At 29.4% G+C, this 18371-nt stretch overlaps 1 protein-coding gene across 8 annotated transcripts in view; it reads left to right on the top strand.

The window, feature by feature from the left end:
- Positions 1-1069: 1069 nt before the first annotated feature.
- hppy (MAP4K3-like protein hppy) overlaps positions 1070-18371 on the top strand; it is a 312486-nt gene continuing 295184 nt past the window's right edge. For 7 of the 8 annotated variants that reach the window (XM_065514173.1, XM_065514170.1, XM_065514172.1 and 4 more), the window contains exon 1: positions 1070-3164. In XM_065514173.1, coding sequence (XP_065370245.1) covers positions 3051-3164 — 114 coding nt within the window. In that variant the 5' untranslated portion in view covers positions 1070-3050. The remainder of the gene's footprint in view (positions 3165-18371) is intronic. The other variant, XM_065514167.1, reaches the window with a different exon arrangement.

Below are 18371 nucleotides of genomic sequence, written 5' to 3'. Positions count from 1 at the left end.
AATTAACAGCTGTTACGGATGTACTAGTTAAGGCCGAGAGTACACGATGCTGACAGTAGTCAAGTAAGGTGAATATGAAAAACAACCTTACACTGAACGTGCTATAACAATGTTTAGGAAACAGAGTTGTAAAACAAAGTACAAGCAATAATTTTTCATACCCCATGTCTTCACGCAGCAATATTTATTGCTGCAATTGTCAAATTTGATTGCATCAATGAAATTTGCGAGTGTAGACGGCAAATTGCAATAAGTAACAATCCATTGCGCAATGATTGCTCTACTGATTGCCTGAGCAATTATTGCTAAGCAATAAGCTGGCAGTTCAGTTGTCATTAATGTAAAATTTCTTCTTTCTATGATTCGGTGCGATTGATTCATACATATTTAATTTATTTCAGTACCAAAAGTAAAAAACAAAGAAATTAGTGAAAAAAATCATTCAACGTAAAATTAACATCAGTTTTTCATAGAATATCTCTCGTTGAAAATTTTGTATTTGTGACGAACGTTTTCTCCACCTTAAGCAATCAGCAATAACTCTGCTGTTGTTCTGCCGACGTTTTTGCTTGAGCTTAGCAATAAAAATTGCTACGTGGAAACTTAGGGTTATTGTCTTTTGTCATTTAAAAGTATATAAGTAACAAATATAATAATTTAACAAATTCGATAATGTTATTTATTGCATTTATTAATTGTGTTATTAAGGCATTTCATTAGTTTTTTTAATAAAACTTATTTTTGTTTAAACTACTCCCTTTTAAAGCACTACTGCTGGTTAAGGTGAATATGAAACACAACTCCTCACTGAACATACGCCAACAAACAACCTACTACTATTTTGTACAGCTATTTTGTTATACTGTTTGTTGTAGTTGTTGGTTTGATGAAAACTGTCTGAAGGTTGGATCAATGTAAAATACATTGGTTTGTTTGTCGACCGAAATGTGTGGTCTTTTGTATGAATCAGTCGCATACAAAATATACATGTTTGTGTGTAGCATGTTGTTTGAATAACACATAATAGCAAGTCTACTACTATTTTATACAGCCGTACAGCAAAATTCTTGTTTCTCATTTGCTGTCAAAAATTCGAGACGTTCGCGTATGGGTTTTTCGCACGACGACGACAGACAACAAAAAAAAAAAGAATTGTATTTAGAAGAAAAAAAAATTATATTTTAATAGAAAACGTAGTTGAGTGAAATTTTGTTTAAATTTTAAAGCCTCTGCAGAAAAAAGAAAATGCTGTCAAAAAAATTAAATTATTTAATTTAAAGAATTTTACGAAAATGAACGTGGAGTGTGAATAGAAGAAAATTATAGCGTTTGTAAAAAAGTGAGTGCTGAGAAAGTTTTTTTTTTCATTATTATAATTTTTTTTAAGTTGACGTCGCCCTTGTTTTTTTGTGTTGTGTTGTTTTTCTTGATATTCGGTGGTACGTTTTAGAAGTGTCGTCTTTGATTATAAAATAAGAAATTAAAGTAATAAAATATTAAAGGAAATTTAAAGTAAAATTAAAATGGAAATTAAAAAAAATTCTAAAGTAAAGTGATGATTTTAAAAAAATTAAATCAAAAATATAAGAGAAAAACACATTTTTTTCAATTGTTTTAAAGTGCGAGTGTGTTTGTTGTTGGGTTGGCGTGTCCACTTTGTTTAGTTATTTAGACACGCACGCCCCAGGTTTAACCCCCTTTGCCAAAAACAACTACAACAATTTATTTATAATATAAATAAACAATTTTTATTTAATTTAATAGAATATTGAAAATTGTGCAAAATTTTATTTAATATTGGCTGGTGTTTTGTTGTTGTGAGAGAAGTGTCAAGGCAAAGCTAAAAACAAAAAAAACTATTTTTCTTTACAAAGAACGAAAGCCAGTAAAAGCAAAGTGAAAACAACAACAGCAACAACAGACGAAAAAAAACAAACAACTAAAATAAAATTGTGGCCACTTGTTTTGCCTGTTTTAATTAAAAGCCAAAAAGAAACGAAAACGTATTAAAAAAAAATAAATAAAATTAAAATTGTTTGGTCTGTCTTCTTTTTTTATTATTTTGGTGTGTGTTGGAAAAAAAACGACGACGCCTTAGAAAAAAAGTAAATGAAACAACAACAACCATGAAATTAATTTAAAACAAAAATAACAACAATTTGCAACCACTTGTCTGCGACGAAAAAAAAGCTGAATACAAAAAAATCACAAGAATTTCAAGTTAAAAAGCAATAAAAAGTGTAATAAAATTGACAAATTTAAATAAATCAGAAACAAAATAAATAATTAATAAAAAAAAATTAATAAAATTTATACAAAAACAAGATTTAAAATAAACGCAAAACTTAATTAACAAAATTATGCAATTTTGTTTTATCACCTCTTTAAAAAAGCAAACGAATTATGTAAAAACAAATTTAAAAACAGCAGCAACAAAAACAAACGTAATCTTTCCTCTTTAATATAAAAAAACAACAACAAAACTTAAAGAAATTTAAACAAAACAGCTGTTTTTTAAACCTCCTTTCTCCTCCTCGTTTCTGTTTGGAGAATTCTTATTCAAAATTCCCCCACATTTTCCAACTAAACTCTATTACCAGGACTTTAAAATTCCTTAAAAGAAAATAAGTGTGGGTGCAAATTAAAGTGTGTGCTCTTTTCTCTTATCCTCTTTTAAAAAGTGCCTAGTTTTTTGTGTTGTTGCAATTGTTGTTATTTAACCTCTTTGTCCACCCGGCAATTGTGTTTTTTTTGCTTTACTCTTTTTTTTCTTGTTTAACTATTCTAACTATTCTATTTTGTTTGTGCAGTTTCTATTTGTTTTATTGTTGTAAAAAAGTGTAACTCTACTTGTGTTTTAAATTAACAACAATAAACCAGAAAATTCTAAAACATTTTTTTGGCTGCAATTAAATCTACGTGAAAGCAAAAACAAATTAAAACTAAAAATTCAACAAATCTTTTGTGTCGTGTGTCGTTTTTCTACGTCCTCTTTGATCATAATAATTTCACCAACTTTAACAACTATAACACTGTAAAATCGTTTAAAGATGGCTCATCACAATGCTAATCTTTTGAGTTCGGATATATCACGTCGTAATCCACAAGATGAGTATGAGCTCATACAGAAAATCGGTTCCGGCACTTATGGCGATGTTTATAAGGTGAGTTTAGTGAACTTTTTATTAAAACCTAAGTAGGTCTAATAAGGAAAAAGTGTTAAGTATCTATTTCATATTTTGAAATAAACAAATAAAATAAGATTTTCTATTTAGAAGGCACCAAAGAACAATTTTATATCGTTAGCTTAGTGTCCAAATAAGTTAAGTCCCTTTTACACATTTTTGCTCAAGAGACAAAACACGTTCTAAAATCCTAGGTTTTAAATGTGTATTTTTGAAATCTGTCAATGCAGTTTTAAGGCCTGTTTCATGATGTCGAAAGAAAAATGACTCGAAGAAATTTGTATCAAAACTATTCGAAAGAATTAAAAAAACTGAGTGTTTTTCATACAAATTTTTTCTACTCATTTTTCTTTCGATATCGTGGAACAGGCAGTTATTACTTAATTATTATAATCATAATAATAAACATAAAATGAAGATAATGTTGGTGCCGAAATTTATTATTTTTATTTAATTCAATATTCTAGGGATACTAAAAATCCTTACAGACTAGAAACTTGAAACTAAATTTTACATTCATAACAAATTATTTAATTGATATTGTCTTAGAGTGGTTAACAAAACAATGGAAACTTTTCCAAATTAGTGGCCTAAAATCTGAAATAATTTTTTAAAAATTTTCAACATTTTTGTAGTACAAAAAACAAAGGACATAATTAATTAAATTCTAGAAAACAAAATTAAAAGATTTCTTTATTACGGCATTGACAAAACAATGGAAACTTAATTATTATTTTAACAAATATGGTCTAAACTTTGCAACAACTCAATATTTTGTTGGGTATCCTTTATTTTTTATAACGGCTACACATCGACGTTGCATTGAACCAATTAAAGAGTCAATGGTCTCCTTTCTAAATCTTCCTTCCTGGTGTAATTTTGGGTCCTTATTTTTTATGATCTACAATTTCCCATAGATTTTCTATGAGATTGAGATCTGGCGATTGGGCAGGCCACTTCAAAACACGTACCTTGTTGTATTCGGTTACAACCCTAGAGGAGTGTTTCGGGTCGCTGTCGTGATCTCCAAACTAGCGGCATAATTTCCTCAGCGTATGGATACATAACATCGTTTAATATGGTTCTGTATCCTATACCTGTCATGGTATCTTTTATAATATGAATTGGGCCCATACCTTGTGCTGAAAACCATCCCCATACCATAATATTGCCACCGCCAAACTTTACAGTCTTATTTGTGTACTTTGGATCTAATCTTTTTCCCTTTGGTTGTCTTACAAATGTTCTCCCATCACTGCCTCTTAAATTGTATTTGGATTCGTCGGAAAAGAGGACAGTATTCCATTTCTGTATCGACCAGTTTAAATGATCCCTGGCAAATTGTAGACGAACAGAACGGTTCCTTTTAGAAATGAGTGGTTTTTTCACAGGACGATAGCAACCAAGACCAGCCTCATTTTCCCTGTGACAAACTGTTCGGGTACTTATTTCTAATTTTAGGCTATTAACAACCACTCGAGGAGTTATTTTTGGGAATTTCGCTATTAAATTGTCTTGTCTAGTAGTAGTCTTACGAGGTCTTCCACCAAAATCTTGATTTTTTACAGAACCGGTCTCACGAAATTTCTTTATAATATTTGAAACTGCTGATTTATTTATTGAATATTTGTCACAGATACTTTTTTGTTTTAAACCAGCTTTAAAATCGTTAATTATTTTATTTTTTAAGTCTTCACAAATCTTAACTTTAGCCATTTTCGTTAACTTTGAAAAAAAGCAATTATGCATAAAAATTAGAAAAAGAAATTGTGAAAAATTAGCAGAATTTAAAAATAAAATAAAATAAAATAAAATAACTGTACACAGGATGCTTTTTACATCGTTATTTTAAATTTTATTTTAGTTTTACACTTCTTTCTTGCAGAAGTTTAAAAGTTTCCATTGTTTTGTCAGTAGAGAAATAGTGAATATAGGTCTCTTACCATGTCATATTGTCATAATGTCCTAATATTTCACAATGGTTTTTATTGCTTTTCAAGCAAAAAATGTTCTAAAATAATACTACTCTGTATGCTATGTTTAATGTGTTATCGTAACCAACCAGCAGAGACCTGCACCGAATGCCTAAGAGTCGGCTAAGACTGCCGAGTCGTGATATATTAGGACATTATGACAATATGACTGATAAGAGACCTTGTGAATTGACCAAATGGTTCATATTTCTCTCTGATACTGATCTCTGAGTAGCAGAAATTTCAATATTATGCAATAGATCAGGGCAGTCTAAGATACCACAAACAATTTCATGAAGAAATAATAAAGAAGAAATATTTCTTCAAACTTCTAAAGACTTTATTGAAATCCTGATACATACATACATCTGTTTTCGTAGGAGAAAGAGGAATTGAACAATTTAAAGAAGGAAATGCAAATTTTAAAAATTTAATTTGTATATTTTCATGGCAGTTAATATGTGTACTAGCATTTGCACTTAGTGGGTGCTATGAAGGATTCCTAATTTCTCGGTAGGAAATTTAAAAATCGTTTAATTTGCTTTTGTTAAACCAAACACCAATCAATTTGTTTCTAATAAACAGTCTTTAAATTTTGCCAGCGTTTAAAAATAATTATAAAACAACTATATTTGGTTTTACAATGTTCTAACATTTTTAAGGGGTTCTAATTTAATTCTTGGTATTGTCACACGCCATGTTTTAATCTGAATAAAATCATTAAATTGTTTTACTAAAAAAACATTTCGAAAGAGAAATTTTTTAATTCATTATTCACTATTATTGTTATTATTTTCTCTAAATATGAATTTTTTTAGAAGGTGAATATAAAATTTCAATATTAATTCATTCTTATTTCAGCTGCGACTGAAAAACTATGTTTGAGTGAAAAAATTTCAAAAGTACAGCTTATTTGGCAACTGTATAATGGAGCCATTCAATTAAAAACATATTGGGCCATTACATCGAATCTGAATATTGTAACTTTAAGAAGAAAACTTAAGGAGTGATATTGAAAAAATCTTAACATACATAAATGTTAACTAAACCCACAGTTTTAATTTTTTTTTATTTGATTGAAATTATAGTTCTAATAAATTTATTAACCTTTTTCGGAAGATTTTATAGAGCTTTCTGTCACTTTGCTCGAACAGGTAGTCCATCTTCGTTTAAAATCTACCACACTTTTGAACACGTTTTTTTGGTTCCTCAATTCTCTTTTAACAAGAGCCCAATTTCTCTTCATCGGCCTTAGAATCCTCCAAATTGCATGGATCTAAGGCTTAGATCGAGGCAATTTGGAGGATTTGCCTCTCTTGGTACAAATACCACATTATTGTTCTTATACCACTCAAGACCTTGCTTAACATAGCGACACGATGCCAAAACAGGCCAAAAATAAGTGCACACATTAAGAAGTCTTATGAATGGCAGCATCCTCTTTTGTAAAAATTCCTTGGTGTAAATTTCAGTATTTATAGAGCGCTTTGTAACAAATGTTGGGCTTCTTTTGCCGCAACTGCATATTGCTTGCATTGTGAAAAACTTTTTGGGAAAAATTTTCTGCTTTTTGGTCCTAAACTTTTCTACAACATTCTACAAAAACATTCTGCGAAAAAAAAAAACAGCAGGTATATTTTTTGTATAAAATTTGTCTTCAATTTCCGTGCTCTGTCTTTGGCCTCTATATTTTTAGCAGAGTTTTTGTCGGGAACTTTTTGAGCCTTGTATGTTTTTAACCCTGCATTGGATTTAACTTTTCGTTCCAAATAGTCCCTATACTGAACTAACCGGACTGCTTTCCTACCGGATGTTGTTGGGAGCTCTTTTGAAAATGCTTTCTATTTATTGGCTTTAGAAATATTATGTGGACCATTCCTTCTACCTGAACCAGGTTTTCTATCAGAGGACAAGTTCTCCCGATGCTGTTTAATAACATTAAAATCAGTTTGACGGCAGACCTTTGATTGTTTGGCAAACTTTTTGTAATTTTGAAAATGAATCAAAGGTTTTTGGATAACAAATTATTTCATTTTTCAAATAGTCTGCTTTGAGCTCTATACACTCCTTCCAAAAAATTAGATTTGTCGCGGTCATCAAAATAGATATTTGATTTCATGGTTTGAATCAAATCTCTTTCCAACTAGATATTTCTTCAGGTTTGGAAACTGGAAATAGTCATTCGGAGCCAAAGCATTTTGTAGCCTAATTCATGGATTTTTGCCATGGAACCTGCACATGTGTGTACCTTTTTCTCAGGCCCAAGTGATCGTTCATAATTGAAACCGCTGAGCCGTGTGATATGCCTATGGCGCACATTGGTTGAAGAGTGGCCGAAATTAAATTTTTTCATGTTCGCCGATTTGGATAATTTTTTTATATTTTGTTGTCAGATATCTGAATATTATGATTCCGTAATATAAGGCTGATATATTTTGGACAGACACGATCGAAGTTCATATATGTTCGCTTGTTTAAAATGGCATGCAAATTTACTGTATATTCAATCTTTTCATACAATCACAGTAAACTTATCATTTGACTTTGTTATATATTTTCGTAAATGAACAATTACCATAGATGAGATTTGCATTAAAAAAAGTTGGAAAAAGTGCCATATAAAAAATTTCGTAGAACAAAATATTAACAACATCAAAATTTCAATGTTCATCAACTTCAGTGGACTGCATCTTTTTAGCGCTGTGGAGCTCTGTTTAACGAAAGATGTCAAATTACAGCTTGAAGTCTCAGCTAAAAGTTAAAAAAAAATTCAGCTGCTCCTACCTGCTCCTTTCCAAAAAAAACAGTAAAAACTATAAAGTGATATAGTGATAAAGTAACAACATATGAATTTTCGTTCATGCATGTTGTTGTTGCCATAATTCTTTAGTTGTAGGAAGGATGAATTTATTTCCTTTCCTGGGTGTTTTGTTATTTTATTATTTTTCATACTTAAATTATTAAGTAAACCCAAGCCAGTCGATCAACGTATAAGCTGGGTAATACTTTTTATTTATTTATTTGTTTAAAGGGACAAATCGGACTATAAAATTCTTAATCTGTCCTCTTTAGTATTATATTTTATTATTTAAAAAAACGCCGCTTTTTAATTTGGTCAACTTTACCAGTGGACAGTTTATAAGCGAATGAATTTTATTTCAAAAAATATTTATAGCTAAGCTTCAAATTAAATCAATAAAATAATACAGGATTAACGGTATTTTAAGAAGTAAATGAGAGTTGAGTGATAACATGAGAAGGGAGTTATGAAACTTTTTCAATACAAGTTGTATGGGAAGTGGGCGTAAAAGTGGGCGGATCAGTTGTATATTTTCAGGAGCCCATTCTAATTGTAATATTTATTTTTTGAGAAAATTGAGTTGATACATTAAAAATCAAGGGAGTTATGAAATTTTTTCAATACAAGTTGTATGGGAAGTGGACGCAAAAGTGGGCGGATATTTTTCAAATTTCACACAAATGATTCTGAGTGTTGCTATGTGCCAAAAATCAATGCCGTAGGTCAAAATTTAATCTTCACTTTGTATGGGAGGTGGGCGTAAAAGTGGGCGGATCATTTTGATTCTTCAATTTTTGATTCAAACAAAAAATGTCTATGTGCCAAGTTTCATTGTCCTTGGACAACTTCTTCTATTTTTAGTAGCTCGTTGTATGAACTTCAACGAATGTGTGGAGTCCACAATCTCTCGCACTTTCAATATCACATCTACAGAGTTTTCAAAATATTTATTAATTTTTTATACCATTGAAATTGATGTTGTAGAGTTTCCAAAGTATTTATTAAGCTTGGCCTTTATTTAAGAGGGTTTTGTCCTCATAAAAGTAGACGAAATTCTCTTTTTTTTCAATTTTTCCTCAAGTAACTAAAAAACGCAGCTTGTTCATATTTTGCCAAGACTCAATTGACAGATGCCTGTTGCCCCTTCGGTTATGTGCCGGAAAATTCAAAAAGTCACGGATTTATTAACTCTCCCTACTGTTAGGGTTGTCACAAATTTCATTTTCTGAATATTTATGTCCAACATTAGAATTTTTTTGTACATCATTTTGCAATCGGATCAGAATTTTAGAAGAGACATATTTGTTACAAGTAGGGTTTTGAATTTCCCGACCTTTTTTGATTTCCGGGAATCGGGAAATTTTTTTCTACATTCCCGGGTACCCGGCTATTCCCGAAATACATATATAATGATACTGTAAATCAGTGTTTAAAAAGCTACGATAACCGACAAATTTTTAACTGTTGCTACAACTACAGCTTCAAAAAAGTGTATGTAGCGGTAGCAGTAGCAGTAGCATTTGTCTTTTTTCGTTTTCTTGTTTTTTTAAAACTACTGCTACCTTCAAAATATAAAACTCTTAACAGAGCAGTAGTAATAAAACATGAATTGTAAACGGAGTAATAGCATAAAAATACAAATCATTGCTACTGCTCTATATCGAGTTTTAATTTTTAAGGTAGCAGTAAAGTAGCAGTTGATGCAGCAGTTAAGGTAGCAATAAAAGTAGTCAAAAAAGAAAATCTTCAGTCATAACACCAAAATTGACAGAATTAAACACTGTGTGTTATTTTTGTTTTGAGAGAGTTTGAAAGAATTATTCGATTTTATTCGTCTCAGATGTTCGTGTTGCTAACAGAAAGATCGTGTTTTCTGTGTGTATAACAAAAAAGCCGAACTTTTGTTTACAACACGACCAACATACACAAATATACATTCACAACAACAACACATAATATACTTTTTTGGCTGAAGATTTTTATTTTTGACTTATTTTATTGCTACCTCAACTGCTACTTAGCTGCTACTTCAACTGCTACTTAACTGCTACTTCTTCTACTACCTCAACTGCTACTTCTATTACTACTAAATTTTGAAAGTAGCAGAATTAATAAAAAACTAATGACTGCTACATCAAAACATTTTCTTTTTTAAGCTAGCAATAGAAAATAAATTACTCTGCTACTTTTAAATTTTTCTTTTATTAGTACTACTACAACTACTGCTACCAAAATGTGAAGGTAGCAGTAGTAGTAGTAATTATTGACTCCGAGTTTTTATTAATTTTTAACTAGACTACTTGTGTTTTTTCGTTTCTACTGCTACTTGTAGTCTAGTTTTTTAAACACTGCTGTAAATTAGAAATATTATAGCCAAATTTCATATAAAAACTTAGTGTTATAATTATTAAATATCAGAGCTTCGAATTAATTAATTAAATTTGAGCTTAATTCACTAAAATCTTAATCCGTAATTCAAAAATGTCAGCATTTCATTTCATAAATCCATTCCTAGTATTTAATTTTTTAGATTCATTCCAAAGCCTTTATTTAAACTGAATTAATTTTAAATTTAATTAATAACAGAATTTATTCAAACTTTGAATAATTAAATTTTTGTTAAATCAAATCATTTATAACATTAATTGAAAAATTGTCTTAAACCTTTTTGTACTAGATTTTAATTGCAGAAAAATTTAATCATTTAATAAATTTTTGAAGCTATTTTGTTATGGATTTGAAGAAGAAATTTAAAGAAATTAGATTGATTCAATAAGAAATAAATTCTATTAATAATGAATTCTCTTTTTAAATTTTCATACGAAAAAACCCAAATAAATAATAATAATAAGCGGATCTATTATTGCCAAGATATAAGCAAAAAGGTGTAAAAAACTTTTCACTGTTTTTTGGTGATAAAAACAGAGTTCTAACTTGTTTTCAATATATTTTCGTCAGTTTTTAATTCCCGGGATTGCCGACTAAAAATCCCGGGAATCGGGTAGTGAAAAATTGGCAAAATTCCCGGGAAATTTGTACCGGAAATTCCCGGGATAAAAACCCTAGTTACCAGCTTTAATTTATGTTCAATTCATTCGAAACATTGTTGTCCAAAATATCAAGCGAAATAAGAGAAATAGGCGAAAATTTGCGAATCGTGAGTGCAGTTATATTTTCCTTTAATTTCTTACACTAAACCAAATATTTTTCCTTAACAATCCGTCATATTTAAATAAAAACAATCTTTGGATGATTTTATAATAAATACAATTTAATATCGTACGTGACATACCATACGTGATAGATTTTTCTCTTATAGAAAAACGATATATATTCTGTACAAATTTCATTATGATTTTAATCCAGTACTAGAGAATTGAATTTTTATCCTTAACGATTGAGTTTTTTTCAGAATTTTCTACAACAATTTATATAAAAAATTGTAATAAAACCTTTAATAAAACATTTACACCTACAAAACAAATTTATGTTCATACACAAAACAGTAACAAAAATCTAATCTTAAAAATCTATTCAGGCAAACGTTCCATTATTCATAAAAAAAAACATTCATATAGAATTCACAACGACACGATTACAATTTATTTTTGAGTATGAAAGTTCAAAAAATAAATTTTATTTACAATTCATTCATAAACACCAAAAAGAAAAAAATTAATAAAAAAAAATCACATCATAATGAAAGAAAGAAAAAAAATCTGCTAAAGAGGTTTTCATCAATTTTAAAAATGCAAGTAGAATAAAAAAGCAAAAAATATAAAAATAAAACTGAAAATAAGAATTCTGAAATATTACATACATACCAAACAAACAAACATACGTCGAGTACTTACTATAAATATTTTACAAATATATATTTTTTTTTAGCAGCTCGTGTCCTCACAGCTCAAGATGGTAGCATAAGTGTGCGTTTGTGCTGCGCTCTGCATTTGAATGCTATTGAATATTCAATAAACCATTTCGCATTTTCTATGTGTAAAACTGTAGACATTCACATGGTTGAATTGTTGTTTGAATGAAGAAAAAAAAATACAAATAAATTGAAAAAAGAAAAATAACAAAAGTATATGAAAAAAAGAATTGAACAAAAATATGAGTAATAAAATCTGAAACACAGATGTAAGTTTTTGTATGCACTCGCAATTACACACTGCTTTTTATGATTCTTCAACCCCTCTTCTAGGTTTTTTTTTGTTTTGCTGCGTGCAGTAATAGATGCGACACATGGGTGATTTAATGAGTAAAAAACCTCAAGATAAGAATAAACTTCCACTGATTATAAGTAAATTTTTTTTTAAATTTGTACATAAATATGTATATAGCTGTATGTAATATAATATTTCAATATGTATTTTACAATATGATTTATAAATTATTGTTGAGACACTTCTGAGAATATTATAACATATTCAAAAACTCTTATAACTATAGCATACAATTGTTTCAGTCTCAAGTTATTCAATTTTGGCTTATTTTAATAAATTTCAATTTAACTGCACTTAAAAATTATGCTTGATAGAATAGGTAATCAAATTCCAAATAATACAAAACAATTTTTGGATTAACAATTATTAGTATTTGCATATTTGTGTGAAATCCCTCTGATTTTCTTTTGTAGTTTGGTGACAAATATATCCTATGAATTATTATTTTAGGAAGCTTACATCTCTTTCTTAGTAAAGTATCACAGAAATTTGGCCACTGCCTTTTACCCGAACTTTGTAAGGAGTAAATCAAAAAAGCTATTTATGAACTTTCTTAAGATTGCAAGCAATCTCAGAGTTAAACGTTTCAAATATCACGACTTTAACATTTGATATCAAACATGATTCTGAAACGTAACATAAATATTCAACAAGAGAGCTATATTCGGCTGTGCCGAATCTTATATACCCTTCACCGAATTATATTTTAAAATAAAATTTTTAAATATTTTTAGATAAACTAAATTTAATTTTTTTTTTCAAAATTGAAATTTTTTTAATTTATTAGTGAAAAAAAATTATGAGAAAAATTTTTTTTGTAAAAAAATTAAAAAAACAATTTTTTTTTAAAAATTTTTTTTTTTAACAATTTTTTTTTAAAAATTGTTTTTAATTTCAAAGAATTATTTTTTTTTAATTTATTAGTAAAAAAAATTATGAGAAAAATTTTTTTTGTTAAATAATAAAATTTTGTAAATAATATTTTCCCGATTTTGACCTATTCTAGGTCCAACTTACTATAGCCTTATGTACATTGTTGCAATGGACTTTGAAATATCTATCATTAGATATCCATATTGTCTATACTAATGACTTACCAATCCCGATATAGATCAAAAATTGAGGCTGTCCGCGTGTTTTTTCTCATATGTCAGCCATTTATGGCCCTATTTTCTCGATTTTAGCAACCGAGTCGTAAGAATTCCTGATATATTGATGTATCATCAATCAAGTTTGTAGATTATTTTAAGGGCAACTGGAAGTTGATTTTAACATACAGACGGACATGGCTATATCGACTCCGCTATCTATACTTTCTGGGGTCGCAAATGAAAAATGTAGAAATTACAATTCCGTTATATACCCTTGCCACTCATGGCTCTACCTTTTTAAAAATGGTGGTTTATTTCTTTTTAATAAACCAGATACTTTTATTTCCAAATAAAAGCTGGCAGTAGTTTAAAGTGTCATAGGCAGGAAGTTTTGCTTTACTTCTTCAATTTGAAAAAACTAAATTCACCAAATCTTGTGGTGAATGTGTTCAGAAGTGGTGGAAGATCACCCAGCCAGCCAAACAAGTTTTAAGACCAAGAATTGGAGCCATTACTCTATGAAGATTGTTGTAAAACTCAGCAAGAGCTTGCAAACTCATTGGGAGCTAGTCAAGCAGCAATTTAAAAACAGGATTCATTTAAAAACAGGGAAATTGGGTACCATAAGAATTGAAGCGAAGAGACCTGGAAATACGATTTTGCATGTCCGAAATGATGATTAAATGCTATAAAAGAAAATCACGCTTGCACCGAATCATTAATTGTGAAGAAAAATGGATCCGTTACAATAACCCAAAGTGTACGTGAAGTACGGCCAAGTAGCCGAATCGACACTAAAGAAAAATATCCATCAGTATCGAACGTAATTGATTCGTTTGAAACGGTCATTTGCCGAAAAATTTCCAGAATATTTGCGGCCAGACATGGAACGGTATTATTCCATCTTGAGAATGCTCGGTCACATGTTACAATAACTATTTGGAAATAAGTGTTTAGAAAGTTTTGCATCACCCGCCATATAGTCCAGACCTGGTCGAAATTGGCAGTTTTTTTTTGCGGCGAAATCAATATGTTGCCAGAAAGATGCTAACAATGGCCAATACTTTGAATAAATTATGAAAAAAATCTCGCATTTTTAAGTTATACCCTCAATATTTATATACACAGTGCCATATTATAGTAGTTTCATGAATTATCTATCATACAAAACAAGAATGTTTTATTTCAAGAGCTTTTATCAGCTTTAAGCGTTAATGTTGTCATACTTATAAACAATGTTAATAACAGCGTGTTATCAACATTGTTTATACGTAGAAGTTTCTACTGATGGAAATCTTTATAAACAGGATGAATGTTACAAGCAGCCGTATTACATCGTAGACCAAGTCAAGAACATATTGATGGCCAAAAAATCAATGCATTTGAACTGACTTTAATATAATCTATGTATGTTATTTTTTATGTTTGATCAATATAAGATCTGAAATTGTTCATGAATTCAACAATGTTTGATAACACGCTGTTAACATTGTTTGTAAGTATGACAACATTTACTGCAAAGAGGTCTTAAGACCTCTAGGTGATCATTGTGGAAATAGAACATTTGAGTGTATTTCCTTAGATAATTCATGAAACTACTAGAAGATGGCACTGTATATATAAATAGTAACAGCAAAGTTACTGAGCACTTAGTATATCGTAAGCGTAGTTTGATTTAACATCAACTGTATTACCTGTGTATTCTTGTAAATTATAAAGTTTATTATAAATTATTTAAACAGTGTGTATTAAAAGAGAGTGACTATTTAAATTGTATAATAAATTTAAATAAATAAAGAGTTGTTACAATTTTAAACTACATATAGCATTTATTTGCAATTAAACCAACGTTTTTAAAAGGTAAAATACAATATGATTGATTGCAATGATTTTAAAAATATCCAGCAGTTCTAAATTTGTATTAATGTCTAATTATTTGGCGGACTATATGAGCTTTTTGTAATGCAAATACAAGATAATTATACACCTCAAGTATTCAATTGTCACTTTAGTGTCTCCAAGTAATCTAGGAGGTAGACACTTTTATCTTTGTTTGTACTTCACTTTAAAAAGTAGTTATTTTACCCAGCAGAAAAAGTAATTTACATATTAAAGAATCAATTGCGGTTAAGAGTCCTTTTGCAAACCCAATTTTAGTAACTGTAATAAATGTCGGTTACTTGAATGTTATTAAGTTTATAATGTATTTAAAGGGCATTCCACGTGAAACATTTTAAAAGATAACAACAACTGGTAAAATTCTCAAGATAATGTAATATTAAAATAATTTTACAATCGCTTAACTAAATGATAAGGAAATCATTAGCCAACATTTATGATACACAAAAAAATGTCTGTTGTCTATAAGATACTAGATTCCTATTGGCCGTCAGAAGTGACAATTGTTAATATTTCATACTTAATAAAATAACCATTCTATACGCTGATAATATTATTTAAACTTGGTATTGAATTAGAGCATTTGAAAATCACCATCGAACTTTACACGAATGTTTCTCTTACAGATATTCGAGAGCGACTATCGCAAACGTTTGGAAACATGTTCACCTGTCGATCAGTTTCTGGCAGCAATTTCATAATTCTTGGAAGTTCGACAACGATATCAAGAACTAATCATAGCAAACATTTTTCATTTTAACTTTTTTTTAAAAAAGAAGATGTAAAGTCAAATTCAAAGGACTATGACGAGAGTGCTAGTGCCCTGATGTATTCTTGTTTTAACAAAGCAAAGCACCTTATTACAGAAACTCTTCAGAGAGAGAGAGCTGCCGTCATTGTTCCAATCATTATTCCTTTTTCGTTTTAGTGTGTATTTTGTATTTTGTAACCCCTTCTGTTTTCATTTATTCGTCGTAGTTGCATTCGTTTGTACTCAAGATAAAAGCAAGTGATCACATTATGATTATTATTATGGCATTCTTAAATATACAGAATGTAATAAATATTGTTATATCTAAACAAGCAAACAAATACACACATTGCCAGCAGGGAAAATAAGTAGTACAGAGGCCTTCTAAAAGGCCTTAATTAGCAGACATACTCATGCAATCACAGTTCTTGTAAAAGTCCTACTTTAGAAGCTGTTCTAGAATTCATATTCGATTTATTTCAAAGCCTTCAAGAAATTATTTAATCGAACAAGAAGCCCTTCTAAAAGCAAGGAAATTGGAATCCTAGATATTTAGAAGGGAGAGTAGAGGTCTTCCAGTAGGCTTTCCATGGAAGACACGCTAGAATGTGAATTGAATCGAACGATATTAAAGAAGGGAGAGCAAAGGCCTTCCTGAATTCATATTCGATTTATTTCAAAACCTCACAGAAATTATTTAATAGAACAAGAAGCCCTTTCAAAAGCAAGAAAATTGGAATACTAGATATTTAGAAGGGGGAGTAGAAATCTTCTAGAAGGCCTTCCATGGAAGACATGCCTAGAATGTGAAATGAATCGAACGATCTCTAATAAGGGAGAGCAAAAGCCTTCCAGAATTCATTCAAAGCCTCAAAGAAATTATTTAATCGAACAAGAAGTAGAAGGACTTCTTGCAAGAAAATTGGAATACTAGATATTTGGAAGGGAGAGTAGAGGTCTTTCAGAATGAAAGACATGCTAGAATGTGAAATTTATCGATCAATCGATTCATAAAAGGTGAATATAATCAATCGATAGATAAGAAGGGAGAGCATAGGCCTTCCTATAGATTTTCCATGTAAGGCACACCACAATGTGAATTAAATCTAAAAGAAGTTCAAACTAGCACTTCAAAAAGGCCTGCTAAGTGAAGGCCTTGTGATTTGTTCCGCTGGTTACATTCCTATATGTTTGGCCATATTTATACGTCTGTCAGTCAGTCAGTCCGTATGTCAGTTGCTTTGTTTGTTTGTTTATTTGTCTGCATAATCGTATGCATCGCAACTTGTGAATTTTTATCCTCTATATGTCTGTGTCTGTTTGTGTTGTTTTTCGTTGTTGGTTCCAATTTACAATTTGTTGTTATTTGCACATAAATATTAAACTCATCATCAACATTTTGTAGCGTCTGTCGGCATGTCGATTTGTTTGTTTGTTCATCTCTCTCTGTCTCTCTTTATTTTTAGAGTTTTGTCGGCGTAAAGACAGAGTGTTAAATACATTAGAATACAATTACAAAAAAATTGGGAGAAATGTATGAGTCAGAAGTAGAGGGTTTGAAAGGAAGATCGTATAGGGGAAGACGATAAATTTCATAACATTAGTAATAAAATACTGATAATTTAGAAACCTTCTTACAAAAAATTTTGAGCTTTTTAACAAAACAAAAGATGTTTTTTTGTCATTTAGCGGCAAGATTGGCGCCTTTGACTGGTAGAGTCAATGCTGTGGTCTTAGATGGGAATAAGCTAATTTTCACCAAAATTTTCCTTTAAATTTGAACCGAATAATTTAGTATTTTAATCGAATAATTAATTATTCGCTATACATGATTTTTAAATTTTATAGTTATATTGATCTAAGAATATTAGGATTTTTTTTATAAAGTTTTTATTTAAATTTAAACCGAATAATTCAGTATTTTATTCGAATAATTATTTATTCGCTTAAAAATTACTTAACATTTTTGCATTTTTACTTTACGTTTATTACGAAGATTTTAATATACTTTTTAACAAAAATAAGCCGAATATTTGAAATTTTTTATTCGAATAATAATTTATTCGTTATTAGTTTTTCGGTAAAATTTTCCATTTAACCTATTTTTATGTATAATTCCAGTTAAAAAATTTTATATTAAAAAAATTAACCGATTATATAGAAATTTTATACGAATAATTTTTTATTCGCTAGAAATATGTTTCCAGCATTTAGAATTATTATTTCGTTGGTCTTAGACAGTTATAAGCTAATTTTCTCAAAAATTTCAATTCAAATTCGAACCGATTAATTTAGTATTTTAATCGAATAATTAATTATTCGTTTAAAAAAATTACTCTGATTTTTAAATTTTATATTATTTTGTGATCTAAGAAATATTATGACATTTTTTGTATTGTTTTTATTTAAATTTGGAACGAATAATTCAGTTTATTGTTCGAATAAT

This window comes from Calliphora vicina, chromosome 5 (assembly GCF_958450345.1).
Source record: "Calliphora vicina chromosome 5, idCalVici1.1, whole genome shotgun sequence".
NCBI lineage: Eukaryota > Metazoa > Arthropoda > Insecta > Diptera > Calliphoridae > Calliphora > Calliphora vicina.
This window is presented reverse-complemented; position numbering and strand designations above follow the sequence as displayed.